This window comes from Rhea americana, unplaced genomic scaffold, assembly GCF_003343005.1.
Source record: "Rhea americana isolate MKP2758 unplaced genomic scaffold, rheAme1 scaffold_416, whole genome shotgun sequence".
In the NCBI taxonomy this organism is placed as follows: domain Eukaryota; kingdom Metazoa; phylum Chordata; class Aves; order Rheiformes; family Rheidae; genus Rhea; species Rhea americana.
In genome coordinates this window covers 223,778-244,997 of record NW_028186553.1, presented here as the reverse complement: position 1 = coordinate 244,997, position 21,220 = coordinate 223,778, and the positions used below count along the sequence as shown (strand labels likewise).

The 21,220-nt window shown below is 44.3% G+C and overlaps 1 protein-coding gene across 1 annotated transcript in view; it reads right to left on the bottom strand.

Annotated features, from left to right (window-relative positions):
* The window catches only part of LOC146590241 (protein smoothened-like), a 121,945-nt gene that overhangs the window by 26,292 nt on the left and 74,433 nt on the right, over positions 1-21,220 (bottom strand). The window contains exons 14-16 of the mRNA XM_085314922.1: positions 14,404-14,512; positions 10,258-10,374; positions 577-720 (exon numbers count right to left, since the gene is read on the bottom strand). Of these exons, the coding sequence (XP_085171048.1) occupies positions 577-720; positions 10,258-10,374; positions 14,404-14,512 (370 nt within the window). The remainder of the gene's footprint in view (positions 1-576; positions 721-10,257; positions 10,375-14,403; positions 14,513-21,220) is intronic.

Genomic DNA, 21,220 nt, shown 5'->3' with positions numbered 1-21,220 from the left:
CAATACACTGTAAAGAAGGATAAGCACACAGGACACAGCCAGCCAGCACCACTCCTTGCTCTGCTATCTGACACTGCCCTGAATTTGTACAGTTGTGTTAGCTTTGAAAGAAAGCAAAAGCCTTGAGAGCAGGCTCAAACAACAGATCATGGCGCAGGCTGAAAAGAATCCAATAAGTCTCTGGGTTTTTTCCTACTACTTAGGATGTAATATGATCACATTTTCACATTTCTACCTGTGACTGCAACAGTAGGGAGGCTGAAGGAAAATCTGCTTCAGACTGAGACTTTGGACTTGCTGTTCTGATCAGCCTCCCCAATATCCCTCCAACCGCCTAATCACTGGATTGTCTTTGTTACAAGTTCTAGGAGATAATCATGCTATAACAAAGCTGCCTATTGTCACATTCCCACATAATCCCACAAATTTTCCTTCTCAAATAGGAATGGTGTCAAGAAATAACCAAGACACTGAACGTCACAAGAAGAGGAGAAGAGGATTTGGGGGAAGGAAGAACCCCATGCTTAGCAAGACAGCCTAAAACAACACGGAACTTAAGGAACCAGTCTCATTCACCTTGCTCAGCAATTTCAATCTCTCGGCGCCCAAATTCTGCCTGTTTTATGTTTTTCACGCAGAAATCACTGCTGCCTTTGGAGTTCTTCTGCTGCTTGTCTCGGGGGGAGGTCTCATCATCAGAGCTGTCGGTGTAGGAGGCAGCTGGAGGAAGAAAAAGAGGTCAGAGACAGAACACAATATTCCCTAAAGCCAAATCATCTGCAACGGAGGGCAGGGAGAAAGAGGTGTTCCAGCTACAGGCCAGTTAAGTGACCCAGTAACTTCTCACTTCAAATTCTGTTTTAGAGTTGTTCATCAGCAATATAGGCATGCATTAGAACTGCAGGTGTTCAGCTAGAAAAATCCACAGATGTGCTTCTTCTGGGCAGCGAGTGCATCTGCAGGGGCCAAGTCATATCTCTCTATCTTCAGCTGGGACCTTCCTTCTACTTACAACATCCATTTCCTCATGGTCAGCTTTTACCTGCAGTGACTCCCTTCACTCTCACCTGCCTCCATTTCAACAACATACCAGAGGTAATTACAACTTAAGCACTGCCAGGGTCCTTACTTGTGTTTTCACCTCATGTTTTGCCTGCTGCAGCTCCTCTATGGCCTTTTTAAGTCTCCTTCCCCAAATGCTATGCCTTTACAGCTCTAAGATAGCTAACAAAAATGTCTACAATTCATATACAGAATAGATACAAGGCCCTGTTCCATTTTAAATAATGACATGCTAAAGGCTACTAGTCAATTATTACTCTGTTTTGGCGGTTATTCTATCCCTGTATTTGCTCAATTTTTGTAAGAAAAGAGATTATGAAATTTGGAAGACGGTCCATATCAAGCACATATAAGACTGAAGAAGTGATCACCTAGACAAGGGGAGCCCCCATGTTCTCAAAATGCACTTATGATCAAAAGAGCAAACATTCAAAAACTCTTGCTCTTCTTCTACATGCTCCCTCCTTATGCTGTTGACACAAATGCTTGCTCATGTTACCGTCTACTTCCTCAACCTCTATACAGTCAATTTTGTGCAAAGTGGAGACTGTTTTGCTACATATAAATAAACCTGTTGCCTCTGTGGTAGAAAAAATAGCCCTAGAAAAATTGCAGTATTCATGATGAAAAGAACTACCCAAAAATCAAAACATTTTGGTCTAACAGAGGAAACACATGCTCCACACAGGATAGCTATAGCATAGTATGAGACCCTACGACTACCTTTACAGAATTTTCTCAACAAAATGACAAGTGTCTGCAGACCAGGAATGGGGAGGGGGCAAACAGCAGCCCTGCTGAAAAGGATCTGGATGCCACAGTGAATGCCAGGCTGAGTGTGAACCAAAACATGTTCTCTCATCACAAATAAGGCAAAGCACATCCTGGCTACATTAGGAGAAGCATGGCCAGCAGATCGAGGGAAGTTATCATCCCTATCCATTCCAGGTGCATTGTGAGCAGTTTTGGGTGCTGTTCAGTTTTGGGGTTCCGATTTCAAGAGAGACATTGAGGAACTGGAGACAATCCAACGGAGGGCAACCAGTACGGCTAGAGCACACGTCCTACAAGGAGAGACTGGGGGAGCCATATTCTTTCACCTGATGACAAAGAAGCAAAGAGCGGGGGGATCCAACTGCAACCTATACCTACCTGAAGGGAATTACAGAGAAAATGGAGACAACCTTTCCTCAGTAGTGGCAGATAAGAGACGTGGATACAAGTTGCTGTTTGGGATGCTCAGACTGTATATTAGGAGAAACTTCTTCATTAGGAGGGCAGTGTAACATTCGAACAGGTTGCCCAGAGAGGTGGTGGATCTCCACCCTCGGAGGACTTAAAAAAATCAGCTAGACAGAGCCGTCACTCAACTGATCTAGTGCTGGTAGTGGTCCTGCTTTGCACGGGAGGATGAACTAGATGACCTTTGGCAGTTCCCTCCCACCAACATCCCTATAACTCTACAGACAGTTCACGCCAGCCCTTGGATTTTTCTTTTCTATTATAAATAAAAAATTCTTTGAGTTATACTTCATCTTTTGCCTTTCTGGACCTCCTTTAAGCTCTACTTCCTATTGATCTTCTGGCAAGAGAAAAGGGAAGAAGAAGGAGACAGCAACACTTCTCTTTGTAGTAAAGGGCCTAACGGGGATAGCAAACATACAGTCTCACAGAATCCAGTTGCTTCTTGTTTAAGATGATATAAGGGTATTGGGTACGGGTGTGTACATGAACACAAGTGCACACAGAATTAACTACAGCCCATGATAATAACTCTGTCTCCATGTCTTCCCAACATGTCGTCCAAACTTTTGGTTAGGTAACCAGTATCTTTGAATCTAGTTTATGCCAGATAGGTAGAGATTCACTGAAGAGTCATTCAATCAGTCAAGGCTTGGAGGAGTGAGAAATCTCCCTTTCCATTCATTTTGATTACTAAGATCACAAATACAGCCTAAGCAGTGCTGGAAATAAGGCTGGCTTGGAAGACACCTGGAACTTAACTTCATTGTTCCTCAAAAGCAAGTCTAGATACCTATGCAGAGATTTCTCTATTTCCAAAATCTTACCACAAAATCTTTTCAATTCTTGCCTTGGTGAATTAACCACTAGTGATGCTTCCACTTCATCGTAATCAGCTGAAGAGATTATGCACGTCATGTTCTCCTTTGGAATTTGCCCCCATATGGGAGACCAGACCTGTTGAATCTTTCAGGTCTGAGATCAGCTGTCAATGTAACATGTAGGGTCTGGAGATAAAGTAGGAACCATCACTCCTCTTTCCATTCCAGAGACAAAGCATCTGGAATCTGGAACGCTGGGACCTCCCATCCATCCAGCACATTTTCTCTGGCAGAAACTGTGTCTTGGAATACATTTCAAAAGCCTTATCCACATGCTCATTCCCCATTTCCAATCAAATTTCCCTGAAGTTTTATTCCAAAACTCTAACTACTTTCAAGACCATGTGGCTCTCATAAAATGAATGCAGGACTTGGCACTGTCTGCCGTACAAATTATTTGAAATAACAGAAGGGGATCACCTTTGTAAAGCAGTACTATCAGTAGCAGTCTCAGGTGAGTTAACCAGTTATTTGCAGAGGAACTCAGAGGAGTAGATATATCAAGTTCCCTACAAGCAATTTACTTTCAGCTACATTTTCTTTAGCTCCGTTTGCCCAATCAACCAATTTTACTGCTCACAAGTAAAATGTTTTTTTGACCATTTTAGAGAAGAGCACCACAAAAATTATTATGTACTGCTAGCAAATGATTTTTATATGAGAGGCATCTCATCCTTGTTGTCTTTAACTTTATAAAAATAGCAAAGATAATTTCTCAGAAGAAGTACCATAATTCCTATGCCTTTGAAGAGGTAGTTTCATCCTTGGTTTCCCTTGTGTTCAGCAAGCGTTTCTCATAATCTACAAAAAAGACTTTGCCCTTCTACACACACAGATTTATAGAAAACAACTTCAATGAGTGCCACCACTACAATGAAGGGTTCAGAAGGCTGATGAGCAGCAGAGTCTAGTTGGAGGCCTGTGGCTACTGGTGTCCCCCAGGGGTCTGTACTGGGGGACTGAACAACAGTCTTGTTCAACTTATTCATCAGTCTCAGCAAGTTTGCTGATGATACCAAGCTGGGAGGAGTGGCTGACACACCTGAGGGCTGTGCTGCCATTCAGAGGGACCTCAACAGCCTGGAGAGATGGGCAGAGAGGAACCTCATGAAGTTCAACAAAGGCAAGTGCACTGTCCTGCATCTGTGGAGAAATAACCCCATATATCAGTACATTCCAGCCCGACCTGCTGGAATGGAGGTCTCTGGAGAAGGACCTGAGAGTCCTGGTGGACAACAAGTTAACCATGAGCCATCAGTGGGCCTTTGTGCATCAGTAAGAGTGCTGCCAGCAGGCTGAGGGAGGTGATTCTGCCTCTCTGCTCAGCTCTGGTGAGGTCGCATCCGGAGTACTGGAGTACTATGTCCAGTTCTGGGCTCCCCAGACAAGAGAGATGTGGAGCTACTGGAGAGAGTCCAGTGTAGGGCTACAAAGATGATCAGAAGACTGGAACATCTCTCATATGAGGGAAGGTTGTGAGAGCTGGGCCTGTTCAGCCTGGGGAAGAGCAGACTGAGGGGGGATCTGATCAATGTGTACAAGTACCTGAAGGGAGGGTGTGAAGAAGATGGGGTCAGACTCTTTTCAGCAGTGCCAAGTGACAAGACAAGAGGCAATGGGCACAAACTGGAACAGAGGAAGTTTCACCTGAATATGAAGAAAAACTTTCCTGTGAGAGTGACAGAGCACTAGAGCAGGTTGCACAGAGAGGTTGAGGAGTTTCCTTCTCTGGAGATACTCAAAACCTGCCTGGATATGATCCTGTGCAACGTGCTCTAGGGGACTCAGCTTGAGCAGGGGGTTGGACTAGATGATCTCCAGAGGTCCCTTCCAACCTCAACCATTCTGTGATTCTGTGAATGTATAAACAAGAACTATGCAGGAAGTAGTATCTTCAGCAAAAAAAGCGCTATCTCTAGATACACTCTTTTGTCTAGGAGATGTGCGTAGTAGCAGACAAACTCTGCAGAATGAACACTGAACCACAGAATAACTTTGGAAGAAGGAACCACTGGAGCTCTCTGGTCCAGCTCCCTGCTCAAGGCAGGGCCAATTCAGATCAGGTTGCCCAGGGTCTTGTCCAGGTGAATTTTAAGTATCTCCAAGGACAGAGACTCTCCCCCTCTCTAGGCCCATTCTGGGGTTTGAGCATCCTCAAGTGAAAACAACTTCCCTGTGATCTAACCACAATTTCCCCTGTTCCAGTTTGTGTCTGTTGACCCTGACACTGTGCATCTCTGGGGAGAGTCTAGCTCTGTCTTCTCTACACCCCCCACTAGCTAGTTGTAGAGAGCAATTAGAGCCCCTCTCCATATTTTTCTCTTCAGACTGAACAAGTCCAGCTCTCTCAGCCTCTTCTCCTGGGCCCTTTGCTCCAGGCCACTTGGTGGCCTTCCCTGGCCTTCCAGTATGTTAATGTCTGTCTTTGGTAGCCCTAAAATGGACCAAGTATCCGGATGGGGTCTCCCAGGAGCCAAATAAGAGTGACAATTAACTCTTCCCTAAACCTGCTGCCTACGCTCTTGTGTAAAGCTTGGTAAGCTGGCCTTCATTGTCACAGGGCTGTACTGCTGGCTTACATCTAGCTGGTGGTCCTGGTGAACCACCAGCTTCTTTCTTGCAAAGCTGCCCTCTAGACAGCCTGTATCACTAGATCATCCCGTCTCAGAAGAAGTTCAACAAAGGTAAACGCGAAGTCTTGCATGAGGCTCTCGTCACCCTGTTGCTCCGGCCTGCTGAGGTCCCTCAGAATGGCAGATCTACCCTCCAGCATACCAACGGCTCCCCCCAGCTTGGTATCACCTGTGAGTCTGCTGAAAGTGCACTTTGTTCCACTACCCAGGTTGTTAATAAAGACATCAAGTAGTGTCAGCCCCAGTACTGATCCCTGAAGATCACCACTGTTAACTGGCTGACACAGGGATTTTGTACCGCTGATTGCAGCTTCTAGGTACACCCTAGCAGACCATGCTAGTCGTCTTGAATTTGCTGTCGGATTTGCTCCCTATCTTACATATTTGGGGCACCTGTAATAAATCTCTTCAGCATAACTGAACTCTTGTTCCTTGGCAGGTGATTCCCCTAGAACTCATATCACCAGTTCCTGCTAATTCACCCATTCCTTTGACCTCATCCATCAGCAAGAAAAATGACAGGACAGGCATATTCACGAGTAACACTGGCCTGCATTATACAAATCCACAATCCAGTGGATTAAAACTGCTATCTCTTCTCCCACTGACCACAGTGGGTGTGATAAGCAATATTCAGTGCCCTAAAGACCTCAAATGTCAGAAGTGGTAGTTTTGACTAGACTTTGTTAGATGAAGAGCTTTCTTCTAAGATAGCAGAGAAGAATTAGTTAAAAAAATTCTTTAACTCGGAAATATTGTATAGTCAAACTGAGAAGTTACTCACTCTGAGTGATCTGTCATACTATATGTAAGCCAGAATCTCACTCAGGCAGCCTTTCCAAGGGACAACGATCTGCACCAGATGCTCAAAGACGTTGTTCCACTGAAGCAGAATTCCCTACACCAGCCAGTAGCTTCCCAGCTTTCCCATCCCAATTCTGTGCTTAAATTGCACCAAAGGAACTAAGGGAGCATAAGAGACAGAATGCTTCTGGCATAACTTCATGGAGACAATTTCATGGCTGAAACCAGGGTCTTATCATCAGTGCTCCCAGCTAAGGCTTTCCAGAAGCATCCAGACCTCTCTAAGATGCCATGGGTATAAACCAAATGAAGACTTATACTGATAGCCCCTTCAGGGAACCTGAAATATGGACAAGTAACCCTCCTAGCTAGCATTTCAATGCCTTTGTTAGCACTTTCATGTCAGAAAATCCACACCAGCGAGTTAAACTCTTCCCTCCAGTATGGCCATTGGTTTGCCTTTTACGCAGGATCCCGCAAGCTGTTTAGCTTCTCTTCTGGCTCACACAAAGTACTTGAATGCTCCTAAGGGAAAGAGCTTAGTGCTGCTGCTGTCAGCGTGCCAGGCTGCCCAAGACCTGTTTGGGTCTAATCCACTTGCTAAGAAGAATTATACATTGCTGAAATTTCTCTGCAAACGGTCTATCCTCTGCAGGGTGCGAAAGGCAAGTCTGACTCTGCAAACAGCACCCTGATGGCAATATATTTCTAGGAGGTGAGCTTCTGCGTGCCATCTAAGGTGACTCTTGAAAGACTGGAAGCCTGTCTTAATAAAGAAAGAGCATGTTATATAACACCTAACTCTTGTATCAAGAGCTCCAGGATTAATTAGTTAAAGCAGAATTATTTCCTTGAAGACAGATAATCTGTCCAGAGGTTTCTTTAAAACCACAGATCTCAGATCTGGGGCTGAAAGTAATTTTTGCAAGAAAGCCTAAATAAATCTAAGTGGCAGCTAGATTCTCACACGCAGATGGTTCTTTATTGTTAAGCAGGTATACTACACAGTACCCTAGTAATTGTACTAATATTGTTAGTGTAGTGTAACAGAATAACAACATATAATAGTAAATATTGTCCTTGTTTTCCTGTAGAATGCAAAACAATTACAGAAAGGAGAGGTACCTAGTACCAACAATCTGGAAATATCCAACTGACTGACAGGATACAGGATGCCTGCATTTCACCTCAAATTACCCTAAGGTTGGTTAATGAAAGCTCCATAACAGAGGCTGACACTCCATAGAGCCACATCCTTTTTCTTTTAATATAAACTATATTATTTCAAACAGAGTAACATGAAAATGGCAGCAGGTCTCAGGCACTGTTATTCCGTGGAAAAGTGTTGGGGGACAAGGCAGCACCTGCAGACTGGAAGTGTCCTACACCAGCAAAGCCTGGTTCAGAATCTACCTTCAGCAAAGTTTCAGCTCTGCTGGTACTAGGATCCACTCACATCTGCAGGACTGCCATCAGTGAGAGCAAGGAGGAGGGGAAACGTGCTTCTTCTGACTCGCACTTCTACTACACCCAGAAATGCCCGCTCCAAGATAAACAGACAAATCTTGTTTCCTTTCTGTATAACTTCTCTAAAAGTTATGAAATAGCGTAAGAATGAAGTCAGGCATCTTTATTAAAGACTTACTGTTCTAATCTTTCTTCAGGACCCACTTAATGCGTATGCGGTGCACAATAAACAATGCTTAGCTCTTTTGCTTTCAGAGCGCCGGACTGATATTAACTAGCTAATCCCCAAAATCTTTGTTAGAGGCTGATAAGAATTATCTGAATTTTACAGAAGGGGAAAGAACAGTTACTGAAATTTAAGCGATTTGCCTAATAACAACGCCACTGCGTCAGTGCCAAACATCACCTAGGCTGGAGCAAAGCTGCGCTTGCAGGTCGGTGCTTTTCTCAGACTTGCAACAAGCTGCTGAGCCACGTCCGTCTCTGGGCATATCAAGCACAAGACAGCAGAAAATAACCATCACAGGATGTTGCTTCCGCCAGAGGTAAAGAGCTGAACAGCAGCAGATGTTAGAAGTGGACAAGTCTTCATCCGTGAACAAGCTGAGGACACCCCTGCATAGTCTAACCAGCGGTTTATTAGGTGATTGGTTGACACTACAACTAGTGGATATGTAGTGCTTATATCTCACTCTCAACCGGCAAAGAAAACAACCAACGTCCCCAGTGAGAGAGACTACTCATTTTAAATGAAGTAAGTGCAACAGTTGTGCTACAGCTCACAGAAAAATGGCAGCTTATGGTAGCAGTAAAGGAATAAGAGACTTCACTTTTAACTTGCCAAACAACACAGATTGCTAGTGTTTTCATTCTCAGTATTTTATGGTAAGCTACTGATAAATTTTTATGCTCAGCAGTGTCTCTGCTGGTTTAGGAGAGCTGGAGTTTCTGCCCAGACCTTTTTTGCGTCACTAAGATGGCACAGTGACCTCCTTGGCATTTTGCGCTCAGATGCTAGAGTGACTGTCCTGCAACTAAGCACGTCTCAGCAGAGCTGGGTTTTGCTCACCTCTCCACTCATGCCCTCCCCATCCAAACCACGGGAGCTGCTCCTGGCCTGGGCCAAGCTGCCCATCCTGGTCACCTGGAGGAGGAAGCTTGATGGTGATCCTAGCAAGTGTGGGGCCTCTCCATGATCCCTTATCCACTCAAGCCCCCAAGCAGAGAACCACTGGGCAGCATCTACCACGTCCCTGGACACCTTCTGGGAGTGGTAAGTCCTGTCAAGAGCGTTCAGCGTTCCCTGCTAGTTCGCCCTCCCAATCCATGTCTGAGCCTGCCATCCACACACCTCTTCCCCACTGTTCAGTGGTCTATTTTCCTCATATTTCTTTTTTTTTTCTAGCCTCTTCCCTTTTCAAGAGTGCTTCACAGGTTGTTAGACTGTGCTGCTGCTCAGCCCTGACAGAAGAATGACAAAACATCCAAGCTAAGAGATACTAATGGGATTTATTTCTATCTACACTGCAGCTGTCCTGGGAACAGAAGTCTTCCATCCTGACTGTCAACCAAGCACCTCTCATTAGAGTGAAAATACAATACTTTCAGGAACTAATGAATTTCAATTTTAGATGCTTTAGCAGGAGGCACTAAGTGCAAAAGGCGGAGGAGAATTCCCCCAAGTTACTCAAAGTTCTTTCAGCTGTGGATCAGAAGCAAATGCGAAGACATTAGCCAGGCTAATTACCTTATTAGTCTTTAAAAATGACAGTCATATAAAATATACCCTGCTGATTAGATATCAGATGGAGTTGTACAAACTGTACAAGTGTTACATTAATCACAGACCTGTATTAGAGAAGTCTAATCATTAATGCCAGCTTAGAGCATGTTATCAAAGATGATAATGTCAGGAACATAATCCAGGTGGCTTATGAAGTGGAAACTGAGCCTGGGCTGATATTTCTCTGCAGCAGACACAGCATGCATTATTCCCAGATCTCTCTTAAAAGCCCTTTGGGTGGAAACACAGCCATTGTGGGAGAGACAGAGTATGCTTTGGGCCTCACGGCGAGTGTTCACACAGCATGTAGGCAAAGCAGGGTGAGTTATAGCATGGTGGCACACAGCATCCCAGCACAGTGGCATCGGCCAATACCCTACTCCACCTGGAGGAGTTAGCCACGTCTTCCTTGCTTCTCTGGGGACAGAGAGAGCTCCCTTGGCATTTGCCCATGCTGAGTGGGGGAGGGAAGGTCCCACACTCAGCTGTTGGGACCTCTCTTCTGTAATAATAGAAAGAGTCCAAGAATTAGGGGAAAAAAAACAATCATCAGCCTCAATTTATTAAACGATCAAGACTTTTTGTTACCAGGCTGCCCCAAACTTCCAGTAAAAGCTTGTATATGCTATGCAGAGATCACATGAAGTGCACACATTCCTTTACAAGAAATATGAGTCAAGATACTACTGCAAAAACTCTGCAGCTACATTTGGAAAGATGAAGGCTCAGGTATGAGACAAGATCTGGGAAACTTGCAGAGTGGCTATGCAGAGGAGCAGGCTCTCAGGAAAAGGAAGGTCTCTGCGGACTGTTCCAGGCATGCTAGGCAGTGCGAAAGAAGGAACAAAGCAGGAGCTGGGGGGAGACCGAAAGAACAGCTGCTGATCTCACAGGAACTGCGCACGGCTCTCGCTGCAGACGTGCAGAGGGTCAGATCACAACCTTCAGCAGTTATCGCTTCTGGAAATGAGCACGTTTCTGCGAGAAGCACAGAAGACAGGACAGCCACAACTTTTCCACCAGTTACTTTTGCAACTGCCAGCTACCTTTTAAGCTATGCTGTGACAAATGTGAAAGGCTTTTGTGTACTAATCTAGCATGTCTTAAATATAGCACACATCTTTGTTATGGGCTATACAACTGGGCTACAAAGCCACTTAATATTAATCCGTTCAAGTGTCTGATCTGACTATCACTCTGAGATATGTCCAGAAAGAATGGTAGATAGGAGACTGACGAGTCCTTTATAATAGAACTGATAATATTCCTTTAACGTAGTGAGCTAACACAGTGCAGTCTTGTCCCACCTCATTCCAATATCCTGAATATCAGCAAAAATGAGTAGAGAAACACACAGGAGGTTTTATACTCCTATATAGGGAAGACTTCTGGTAAGCTGCCTAGACTCATGCTTCAGATGCAAGTTCATGCATTTGGCATTGCTCTCCTATGCACAAAGTTTATTTACAGCAGTCTAACAGGAGTAAGATACCATTTCTGTGGAGGCATCCTTCAGTGACCACACACAGTTAATTAAAATGTCTCTGTTTAAACCCGCCAGGTTGCTCCTGGCTCTTGAATCTTGCAATATGAATGTGTTCACCCTTTAGTGGTGATAACCAGTTCATAACTTCTTGCTTGCTAGCAGAGAGGATAACTTCATGCTTCACTGCATCCTTACACAGTGCTCTGCACATGTTCTCTAGACAGTACCTGCTGCTGAGTTTGGAGAAATAATAAGAAAGGGTTCAGCAACTGCTTGTATAACGTGAGCTCTAGCTCACAAATTGCTTCAAACTTTCTTGAAACCACATTTGTCATATGCAGGAGGCTCTTTCTTGTTTGATCCCAAAAGGCTATGGCAACTACCATCATTGGAAGGTCTCAAAAATATGGACATTCCATAAATCTTCAATAGCAAGACCTAATAGGACTTCAAATGGGCATCAGCTTCAGCTGTAGTTGCAAGCTACATCTACATGACTAATACAGTAATATAACAGGCCAGGGACTATTCTCTGGTCCTCAAGTTGACTGATGTAGCACAATTCAACTCACATCCAGGCATCTGAACTCTTTCTCCTCCATTACAGGCTGTCCACAAGCAGTGATCCCTCACCTGAGCTAACCCTAAGCCATGTTTGGGCATTGCCTAGGAGAATGCTGGCTGTCCCAGGCCAACCATGCTGGCGTCATGCAAGAGCTTAAAAATATGGACAACCCTGTGCAAGCGCTCAGGCCCTGTCCTGCTCTGTTCAATAGCAGGGATGCAGTTGAAAGCTGCAAGTGAAGCCTGGCAAACAAATTCACCTCAAATGTACTAATGCATGATCCACAAATGGCAGATATATACAGACTACCTTCAGATTTGATTTTCCGCTGTTTCCTTTCACTGTGCGTCCAAGGGAAGCAAATTCTGCAACCAAAAATCTACCGTGGCTCACACTTCATCTCCCCCCAAACTATAATTATTTCTTGTCATACACAAGGTTTTCTAGTTGAAAAGGTCAGAGAGGGATGCACCCTAGAGCCCCTGTGGCTTCTAACATTCTGAAATACCAGACACCTACACGAAAATGCAGATTCTCTTTTTCCTCAAATGGAAGTGTTCTCCTTTTTCTTTCTCTTTTTCATCACCTTGGCCACTATCTGGCCTGTGTGCCCAGTGTGACTTCTGATGTGTTTCACCAGAAAGGTCTGATAGTTTGCCTTCATGGTCTGGAGGAAAAGTGGAACCGTATCTGCTCTCAACAGTTCCAAGTTTCTGAAGTCTTCATTCTTCGCCAGCTCCTGCTGGAAATGGATTTCTTCAGCACCTTCTTTGACATGGCTGAGGGCCTGGGACCAGGAAGGGAACAGATGCCTTCTGTTTCCTTGAGGGATGAGGAACTGGATCCAAATTCCTTCCTACAGTAACAGTTGTTAGGACACTGAAAAGCCCACAATTCTCATAAGTAGCTTTTGAAGAGACTTAAGCTCTCCAACAACAGTAACAGCATTTGGTGACATATTCAGTGATAAGCGTTAGAAGCCCTGAGGGGTGAGGCATGACACTGCTCTGGTCCGAAGTCTGGCTCTTCTTGGTGTTACTTGTTGTCTGGTCCAGAAGGTTTAGTTGAAGATGCCACTGGAGGACATCATGTTTTACAGAATGAGACAACACCACTCCTGAAACCTGGAAAATGCACTGACACTGAATTCTCTCTGCATGCTGTGGCCTCAGAGACTTACTTGCTGAATAAACTGATGCTAGAGACTATTTAAAAATTGCAGGGCAGCTTCACTTTGGTGCCACCATGGTAGGCAGCCCTTTTTCACTCACTCGCAAAGCCAAGTCAAGTTTTAGCAATCTTCTCCCAAAGCTGCACTCCATTCTGTGAGGAAAAATACCAGTTCCCATCTGAAGATTTGTTTTCAGGCCTTTGTGCAACTTTTTTACATCAGCTTTAAACATAAAATGTTTGAAGAATGGGACATGCAACAAAATTAATCTGTTTTTCAGAGGAGTCTAAGTCTTATTGAGTTTTAAGAAATATTCACGGACTGCTCTACAAATCAAGCATCAGTTGTATAAACTGAAACTTATATATGATCAAAGAAAATAAAGGACAGCTTGAGCACCTACATGGAACATGATAAAACCCTGATATGCTGTGTTTAGGAGTTCAAAGGAATGAGCTGGCTGCAGGGGACAACAGAGCTTAAAGATTTCTGGATAGTGCTGCACATCACCAAATATTAGTCTAGACAAATCAAGTTTCTGCAGAACCAATCTTCATAAAAACATTTAGAGCTTCAAAAGATCCCTGAAATTAAAAGCAAAACCCAATAAATAAACCTCCAAAAAACCTCTCTCTTCAGAAAAAAAACCCCAAAACCCAATAAATAAACCTCTCAACCTCTCTCTTCAGAAATTCCTGCAAGTACAGGTAGCAACACTGAGTAACAAAGTCCAACATTCATGAGAAGTTTCATTTCCTATAACAGCAGATTGCAGTATTTTGTGTCTCAGGAAAACCACAGAAGACACGTGTGGCCTTCATATGTACTGCTCTTCCAGAGACTATAATTTCACGTACAGTAGGTGAATGTGAACCTACAACAGAATCCACATAGATTTAGTCAAGAACAAGTAAGCTAATGCAAAGGAAAGGTGATATGCAAGCATGGATGCAACTGAATTTTTTTTTGCTGAGCTTGTAAGGAAAAGAAAGCAAAAGAGAGGAGGAAGACCAGCAGCAATTATGCACAAGGTTTATAATGACAGTTCAGACATTTTAAGAATATCAGAGAAACTTAAACCTTGGCTTAAACCTAGATCCTGCTTAAGAAATCCTTTTAATTTTCTATCCAACTATAGATGAAGATGAGAAGAAAGCAACAAGTCTCTTTCCATGCCTTCCCTCCAACACCATCGACTATGAAGCAGAATGGGGAGATCCTTGACCTGCTACTGCAAGCAAAACACATAACAAAAACTGCGCCATTTGAAAAGATACTGTAACAGGATGCAGTTGGCAGTAACACAAACCTGAGCTGTAGCTATCTGTTGATGACTGCGAGATGGAACGGGAAAGCGAACGGCGACCGATCTTCGTTGGGCGCTTGTTAAATTCTTGCTTTTGGTCAGCAAACTGGATCTGTTGAGAGAAATTTCTGATTAAAATAGATGTAAAAAAATCCAACAGTCTCACATAGAAGATTAATTCCAAGAACCCAAAGTCTGTGTTTGAGCAGACAGTAACACCATCAATTTCAATTACAGACTGAATTGCAATGTCTATTATTTAAGTGGGGAGAGGATGCCCTAACTTGGCTTAGTTTAATTTCAGGCCTTCCTCCATCCGACACAGTTTTACAAATACCCTGGAGCTCCTCTTTAGCCATCTATAAGCATGTAAATTAGAAGGCTTGAAATGCTTCTGTTCCAGTTACACATAAACTTATGTTTCCAAAATGATGCCAGTAAAAGTTATTAGTCACAAGAGAGGGATATTAGGGCCTTCAGAAATCTGCGGAACTGATGAGGAGAGTGATCTGTCTTGCTGTATTTAGTGTCCTGACTAGCATGAGATGTGTTTTCTTTGCTGTACAAAACACAAAAGGCAAAAAAACCTCAATTCGAGTAACGAATGCCTCTTCCAGCTGCATTCTACACTCAGAAACATTTAAGATCAGACGCATCATCTAGGGCCACTGAAACTGTTGGGAGTACGGCTGCATGGAGAAACATGCAGAAGGAGAGAGGGGGATAGCAACTATTCTCACGGTCTCAAATGCTGAACCAAGACTATGGTCACCACGATCAAGGAAAAGACACAAGCAGCAGCAGCCACACAGCGGAAGCTGAAACACGGATTCGTATCGCTCGATTCACTGGCGAAGCACATCTTGCTCTTGGCGGAAGGCTGTGGTTACTCAAGAGCACACAACTTTACACCTTTACACCATGCATCAGGAGTGAAAGGATAAGGCACGCGAATGAAGTGATGTGGGACACCAGCCCGGCAAAATGTAATAATCCAAACTGGAGAGAAGGAAATAGGAACTAACAATATTATTTACCAGCAACGCCCACAGTAATAGCACGGTAATGGATCTAACATTAATGCTCTGTGGGATTCTGCATTTACTCTCTAACATTTTTAATGCTGCTCATCTCACTGTAATAAATTGACAGTGGATTATACATACCAGCCTGTTCAACCTCAGATGAAGACTCAAAACCATTTCCATTTCAGTCATCACCAACCAGTTAAAATTTTACAGACGCAGGTAGACTTCTCAGCAACGCCTGTGAAGTCCCAAGACCATCAGTAGGTTTGCAAGGTGCTGAGTACCACCTGGCAAGCTGTACTGATACGGTGCAGGGCAAGGACAGACTCGGCCCTGTCCCGTGTTACAGCTGCATTAGCTGCCAGGCTAACAGAGATAAATAATTATTTTAAGCCAGCAAAGTTGATCTACTCCAAAGCATGCGGAGGACAGAAGGGACAAGTAAAGAGGTGCCATTTTTATCTATCTTTTAAGTGTAAAATGACATTTAACGTTTGTATTAATAGCACGGGCTCCCTGCTGGTTCCTGCCCATGTGCTTCAACTCCTTCCTGCATAAAGCATCTCTTAGCAGAGCAGACCTTTCTCCAAGTCTTGTTCTGTTCCTGCCCTCTGCTGAAAAGATCAGCAAGAAGGCCAACCAGCCGACATCTGCTTACTAAAAACTGCCTAAATCCAGCTTTTCACATAAAACAAACAACTACTCCTACAGAAGACATCCCTGCCAGACAGGCTCGAATGCTTACGAGGGATTTTACAACAGAAACTTCACCGCCTACTCCCTGTCCTCAGACCTTCAGCGTCCCATTGACGTGGATCTATCAGCTCAACTCCAGCGAAAGCTCCAAGTCGCCTCATTCTTCTGCTCACTGCAGTAACAGCCTTAAGCTGGTGACTGCAAAGGACTCACAAGTTACTACCTGTGCTCTAACAGGTCCTACAGCTGTTCAGTCTACTTGCCTCGTCCGAGGTTACACCGCACGCAGGCCTTCTGCTGCAGGAAGTATTGTAACGCTCGGTGCTTACTGTCGCGTAGGCGAACCACCAACGCTCCAAACACCTTTATGATGTGCTAAATCTCAGTGAAATTGAAAAACGTAATTTCCACTTGCAAAATTCCTTGGACTTTGCTATGGGCATATACTGACTCGGTCTGGTGCAAAGGGATTAAATATTTACGTCTTCAAAATACTGAAAGCCATTAATCGAGTCTATTAACTAAAGCCGGGGGATATTCTGAGAAGTCAGTTTTGTTTAAAGAAGTCACCTAAGCATAAAGAATTGGATCCCTTCCTGGGGACTCCAACTCCAGCCTGGAGGTTTAAGCGGCGGCACGGCGCGCTGCAGCGGAAGGGCTGCCGCCGCCGCAGCCCCGGTCCTGCTTCTCGGGCTAGCAAGCAAGCGCTTTGCCATCCCGACTACACCGGCGGCTCTCCAGCCCTCGGGGCACTCGGACGAGGTCAGCGGAGAACGTGCAGCCGGGCTGCAGTGCACCGGGCACCCCGGCACGGAGCCTGGGAGAAAAAGACAGAAAAAAGGAAAAAAGGTGATGGGGATCCCTGGTGGCTGTTTCAGATTCCTCAGTGAATTCATATTTGACCTGGCCCTGGGACAAACGGGCAAAGCTAAGGGAGAGGAGGGAAAAGGTCTGGGAAAAACAAACAAACAAACAAAAAAAAAGCCACAGCATCCACAGGTCTTTCTGCTGCTAATCTTAAAATAAACAACAACAACAGAATTACACCGGATCAGGAAAGACACAGAAAAAAGCATGTCAAACTGACATTACAATCGGGACTTGTGTTCCAGATTAACGCCTCTGATCCACGTGATGAAGGGCCTCTGCACATACAAGCCGGGTTTTATATTCTTTTCCTAACAACACTTATTAGCCTGAAAGAACTTTTTTTCATTTAAAACAAATCCCTCAGCAGCTGAACAGCTTCATCAAAGCACCAGCTTATTTGTGTGAAATGGTGCTCTCGGCAAAGTGAGACACGCTGGAAGTCTAGTAAGGCTGAATAATTTGTATTATTGACTTCAGCAGTTCTGCAAGAAGTTCTGTTAACATTTTTCTTTCCTACATCACCTATTCAAGGATATTCATTGCAACTATATTTTAGGAACAGAGAGGTATTTATAGTTGCATTCAGATATCTCAAGGTACTTTTGGATGTAAGACAGGTAGACAACTACATGCTGACAAGCACAATAAGCCATGGACCAAATTAAGGAGAACTCAACTGGACTTTATTAAGTCCTGCCACAAGCGGGGTTCAGCTGAGCAAGGCTCTGACTTCCAAGAAGCAGCACCTGGGCACCAGAACAGCAGCAGCATCACGGCGTGTAGGGGAGAGGTGTCCTCCAGGCCAAGTCTCAGGTATGTTTTTAACTAGCCTTTCATCATCTTCTTTTAAACTTACCCATTGATTAACAGACAAGAGTGCGCAAGACTGAATGCTGGAATGTGACTTATTTGAGACAACTATTATATCCATTTTCATCCAGCGCTAAATACTGTACTGCATGAATGTGTGAATAGGTACATATAGCAGTGCACCTTCAAGCCAGTTTCTAGAACAGATCTTCAATGTAGAGTTGAAATTTCAGCAAGATACACTCAATCCAGTTGGAAGCACAGCATGGAAAATTCTCACTTGAAACTATACTATGTAGCACACCGTTCAGCAAAGCAACCACACAATACACTGCGTGCCACTTGCAAGGACTGCACTGCGCCTTGTCTGCACCATAGACTTGGTATTTGAGCCCAGCACAAGAAAAGTTATTTGATTACTGGTGGAACTTGTTCAAGCCAAACAGAAATCTCTCTAACATAACAGCCAACTTTGCACGAGTTAATGCTCAAATGACAGATTGTGAAGCCTTTGAAAACCACAAATACTTGGATTTAGGAGGCCAACCTGCTCTGTAATTATATGTATGCTGCTGCTTTTAACAACCACATACCTCCAGCAGGAAAAACAATTCAGGCTGGAAAACCTAACCTCCAGAGCTACAAGAGTTAATGACTTCTAAATGCATGTGCGTGCTCACTACATTTTAAATGAGATAAGCTACACTTCTACCTGAAGAAGCTGCCTAGGATTTCCACCATGAAGGTCAGCTCTACACCAATCTACAGAGCAAAAGAACAAGTCTTGCCGGTCAAGGTTGTAATATACAGATTAATCACAGGCAACCTCCCTGCTCAGAAATCTATTTACTGCTGCATGTTCTCCAGGTGGTCTGAAGAACAATCCTAGAACAACATTTGGCTCCACATGTCGCCATCTCAAACCTCCTAACAGAAATGAAGAGAAGTTCTCCGGAGATCGTGTTTCTCTCTAAGCGGTGAAGGGGCTAAGTCAACCCCAGAAGTAAGTGATTTGGGGGAACAGCAAGGAAGGGAAGAAAAAAAGTAGGGGGATAGAGAGAAAAACAAATGGACTTTTTAATAGAAAGCCAAGAGTACAGTACCTAAAGGCTGCCCTCACCTGGGCTTTAATCCCTGAATCTCCATTCACATTGTACTTCTTCTTGTTCGGCATGATGGTCTTACCTAGGACCTTTCCGCAACTCTTCCAGTCCGGGGTAGCGGCTGGCCATTCATTTATACCTCCCAGCACCAGTGATCCTGTCTGCTCTGGTTTCAGCTCTTGGGTGGAGGGAGAGGGTGGGAGGAAGGTAAGGAGAAGGCTACACTCGCCTGGATTTACAGACTCCCTTTGAAGGGCCTTTTTTGGCAGGAAAGAACCTCAAGACTTAATGAGGCATTCCTCCTTGCATCCCGCGAAACAAGTCCCAGTTCTGGTTTATGTTGAATTACAGTGTTTGTCTGACCTCTGAACAGTTAGCAGCCCCTGTTAACATGGCCTGGCTTGTGCGTGCATAACAATAGCTTATTTATATAACCAGAACATTTCCTTGCTTGCTATAATTAACTTGCTAATTAGGTTCTTTTTAACTTGGGTTCTCCCCCCACCTGCTTTCTCCCCAATGTCAGATGATAACGTTAACAGAGCCTCATTAGAACAAAATTAACTAACGAGCAACTGAAACAATGAAGGCATTTGTTCGATGGCAAAGTGTTTTTTAATTATGCCAGCCCCCCTTCCTCCCCCAAGGCGGCAAGCACAGAGCTCTCTGTCCTTGGGAGGGTCAGGCCCTCTCAACAGTCCTCGTCCTCCCCCACATCGCTTACTCCCACCTAGCTGTCCATGACTCGGATATTCTTCTTCTCCTGCTGCAGGTACCCACCAGTGCCGGGAGAGGGCAAAGGACAGCCCCAGGGTGAAGTCAGACAGGATGCTTGTTTTGTCCCTGACAACGTACCAAGACAATTTCTATACAGAACTTCCACATCTACTTCCAAAAAAGAAGGTGGTGTGACGCTACGGCCCACAGCCAACTTACCTCAAGTTCTAACTAAACAGGCAAATGGCTCTTCCCCATGTGCTAGTACAGACACACGCTCTGCAAATAGTTTATCAGCAATCTGATATTATATTGCTCTTCTGTAGCTGCTGCTGCTATCCCATGATGGGGAAAACGCTTCCAGGAAAACATTGCTAGTAAGTGTCCCTGCGAAGTGCTTCTGCCGACCAGCATGGGCCGTAATGGAATTTTGCATTTTCACAGATACGTTTCAAGGAATCTGAGAGCAGTAAACTTTTAAGACTAAGAAATCCCGGCAAATATGAAAGCGTGTGCCTCCTTCGAGAAAGGGAAAACCACAATTTCCTGCTTTAATGAATCTGTAGAATAACTGGAAACAGAATGCAAACCGCCGCAGCTCCACGCTCCGCACTGAGCCCTAGAGATGCCTCCTTCGCAAGCGAGGCAGAGCTGCTCGGCCTGTCGTGCGTGGCTCTGCGGTGCGGAGCGCCTGCTGTCAATGCACAGCAATGCCACCAACTGCAGAAGGGCGGAAAGAAACAGCCACTTAAAAACGCGCTATGGAGGTTTTTACAAGGGCAAATTCATTCTTCTGTCTGGAGGTACGTCAGGACATCTGAGACTGGCATTAACGCCGTTTGCCTCAAATAAGACTGAAGTCAAACCTGTGTTTTCAAAGTAAGCTTTTGTTTTTTAAGTTTATCAGCATCTGAACAGATGCTACTTTATCCCAGTGTAAGTTAGTTAAGAAAGGCCTGAAAAGGGAGTATGGGGCCTCAACTAGCACCACCGAGGCAGAAGCTACTTTTTCTGGTAGGATCTCTCATCAAGATAGCTTATTCAAATAGCTCTCCATGGAAAAAATGAAGCCTTTTTTGTGGTGAAGATTAAGGCTAAGGCATTCAAATTAAAAGCCTATATAAACATAGCAAAATGAAGCTTTTTCCTGCCCCTTCAGTGATGCTGGCCACAACTCAAGGACCTTCTGCGAGTTGTAATCTGGCTCAATCTTGAAATAAAAACAGGGAAAACTACGCTCAGTTCTAGTAAAATCCAAGTTGTCACTACAATTTAATGAGCTATGCATGATTAAAAACTACCTTTCAAACAAGGCTGAAGGACAATCTGACTGCAACTCCGTGTTAACTTAGCCATACGGTGTGCTCCCTGCGCCAGCTCATCCATGCTTTGCGCTTGCTACAGTTCCTATTCTTTTTAAGTTTGTTAAAAGAAATCTTAACAGGTTGAGCAATGCGCAGGGTTTACACCGCAAGAGGAAACTTGGTGGACACAGCATTTTCACAGCGCTAGCTTCTCAAATTGCCAATTTTCCTTTTTTAAAGGAACAACGGGAAAAAGCAACAGGGGCTGCTCACTCTGCAACCCTCGCGCGGA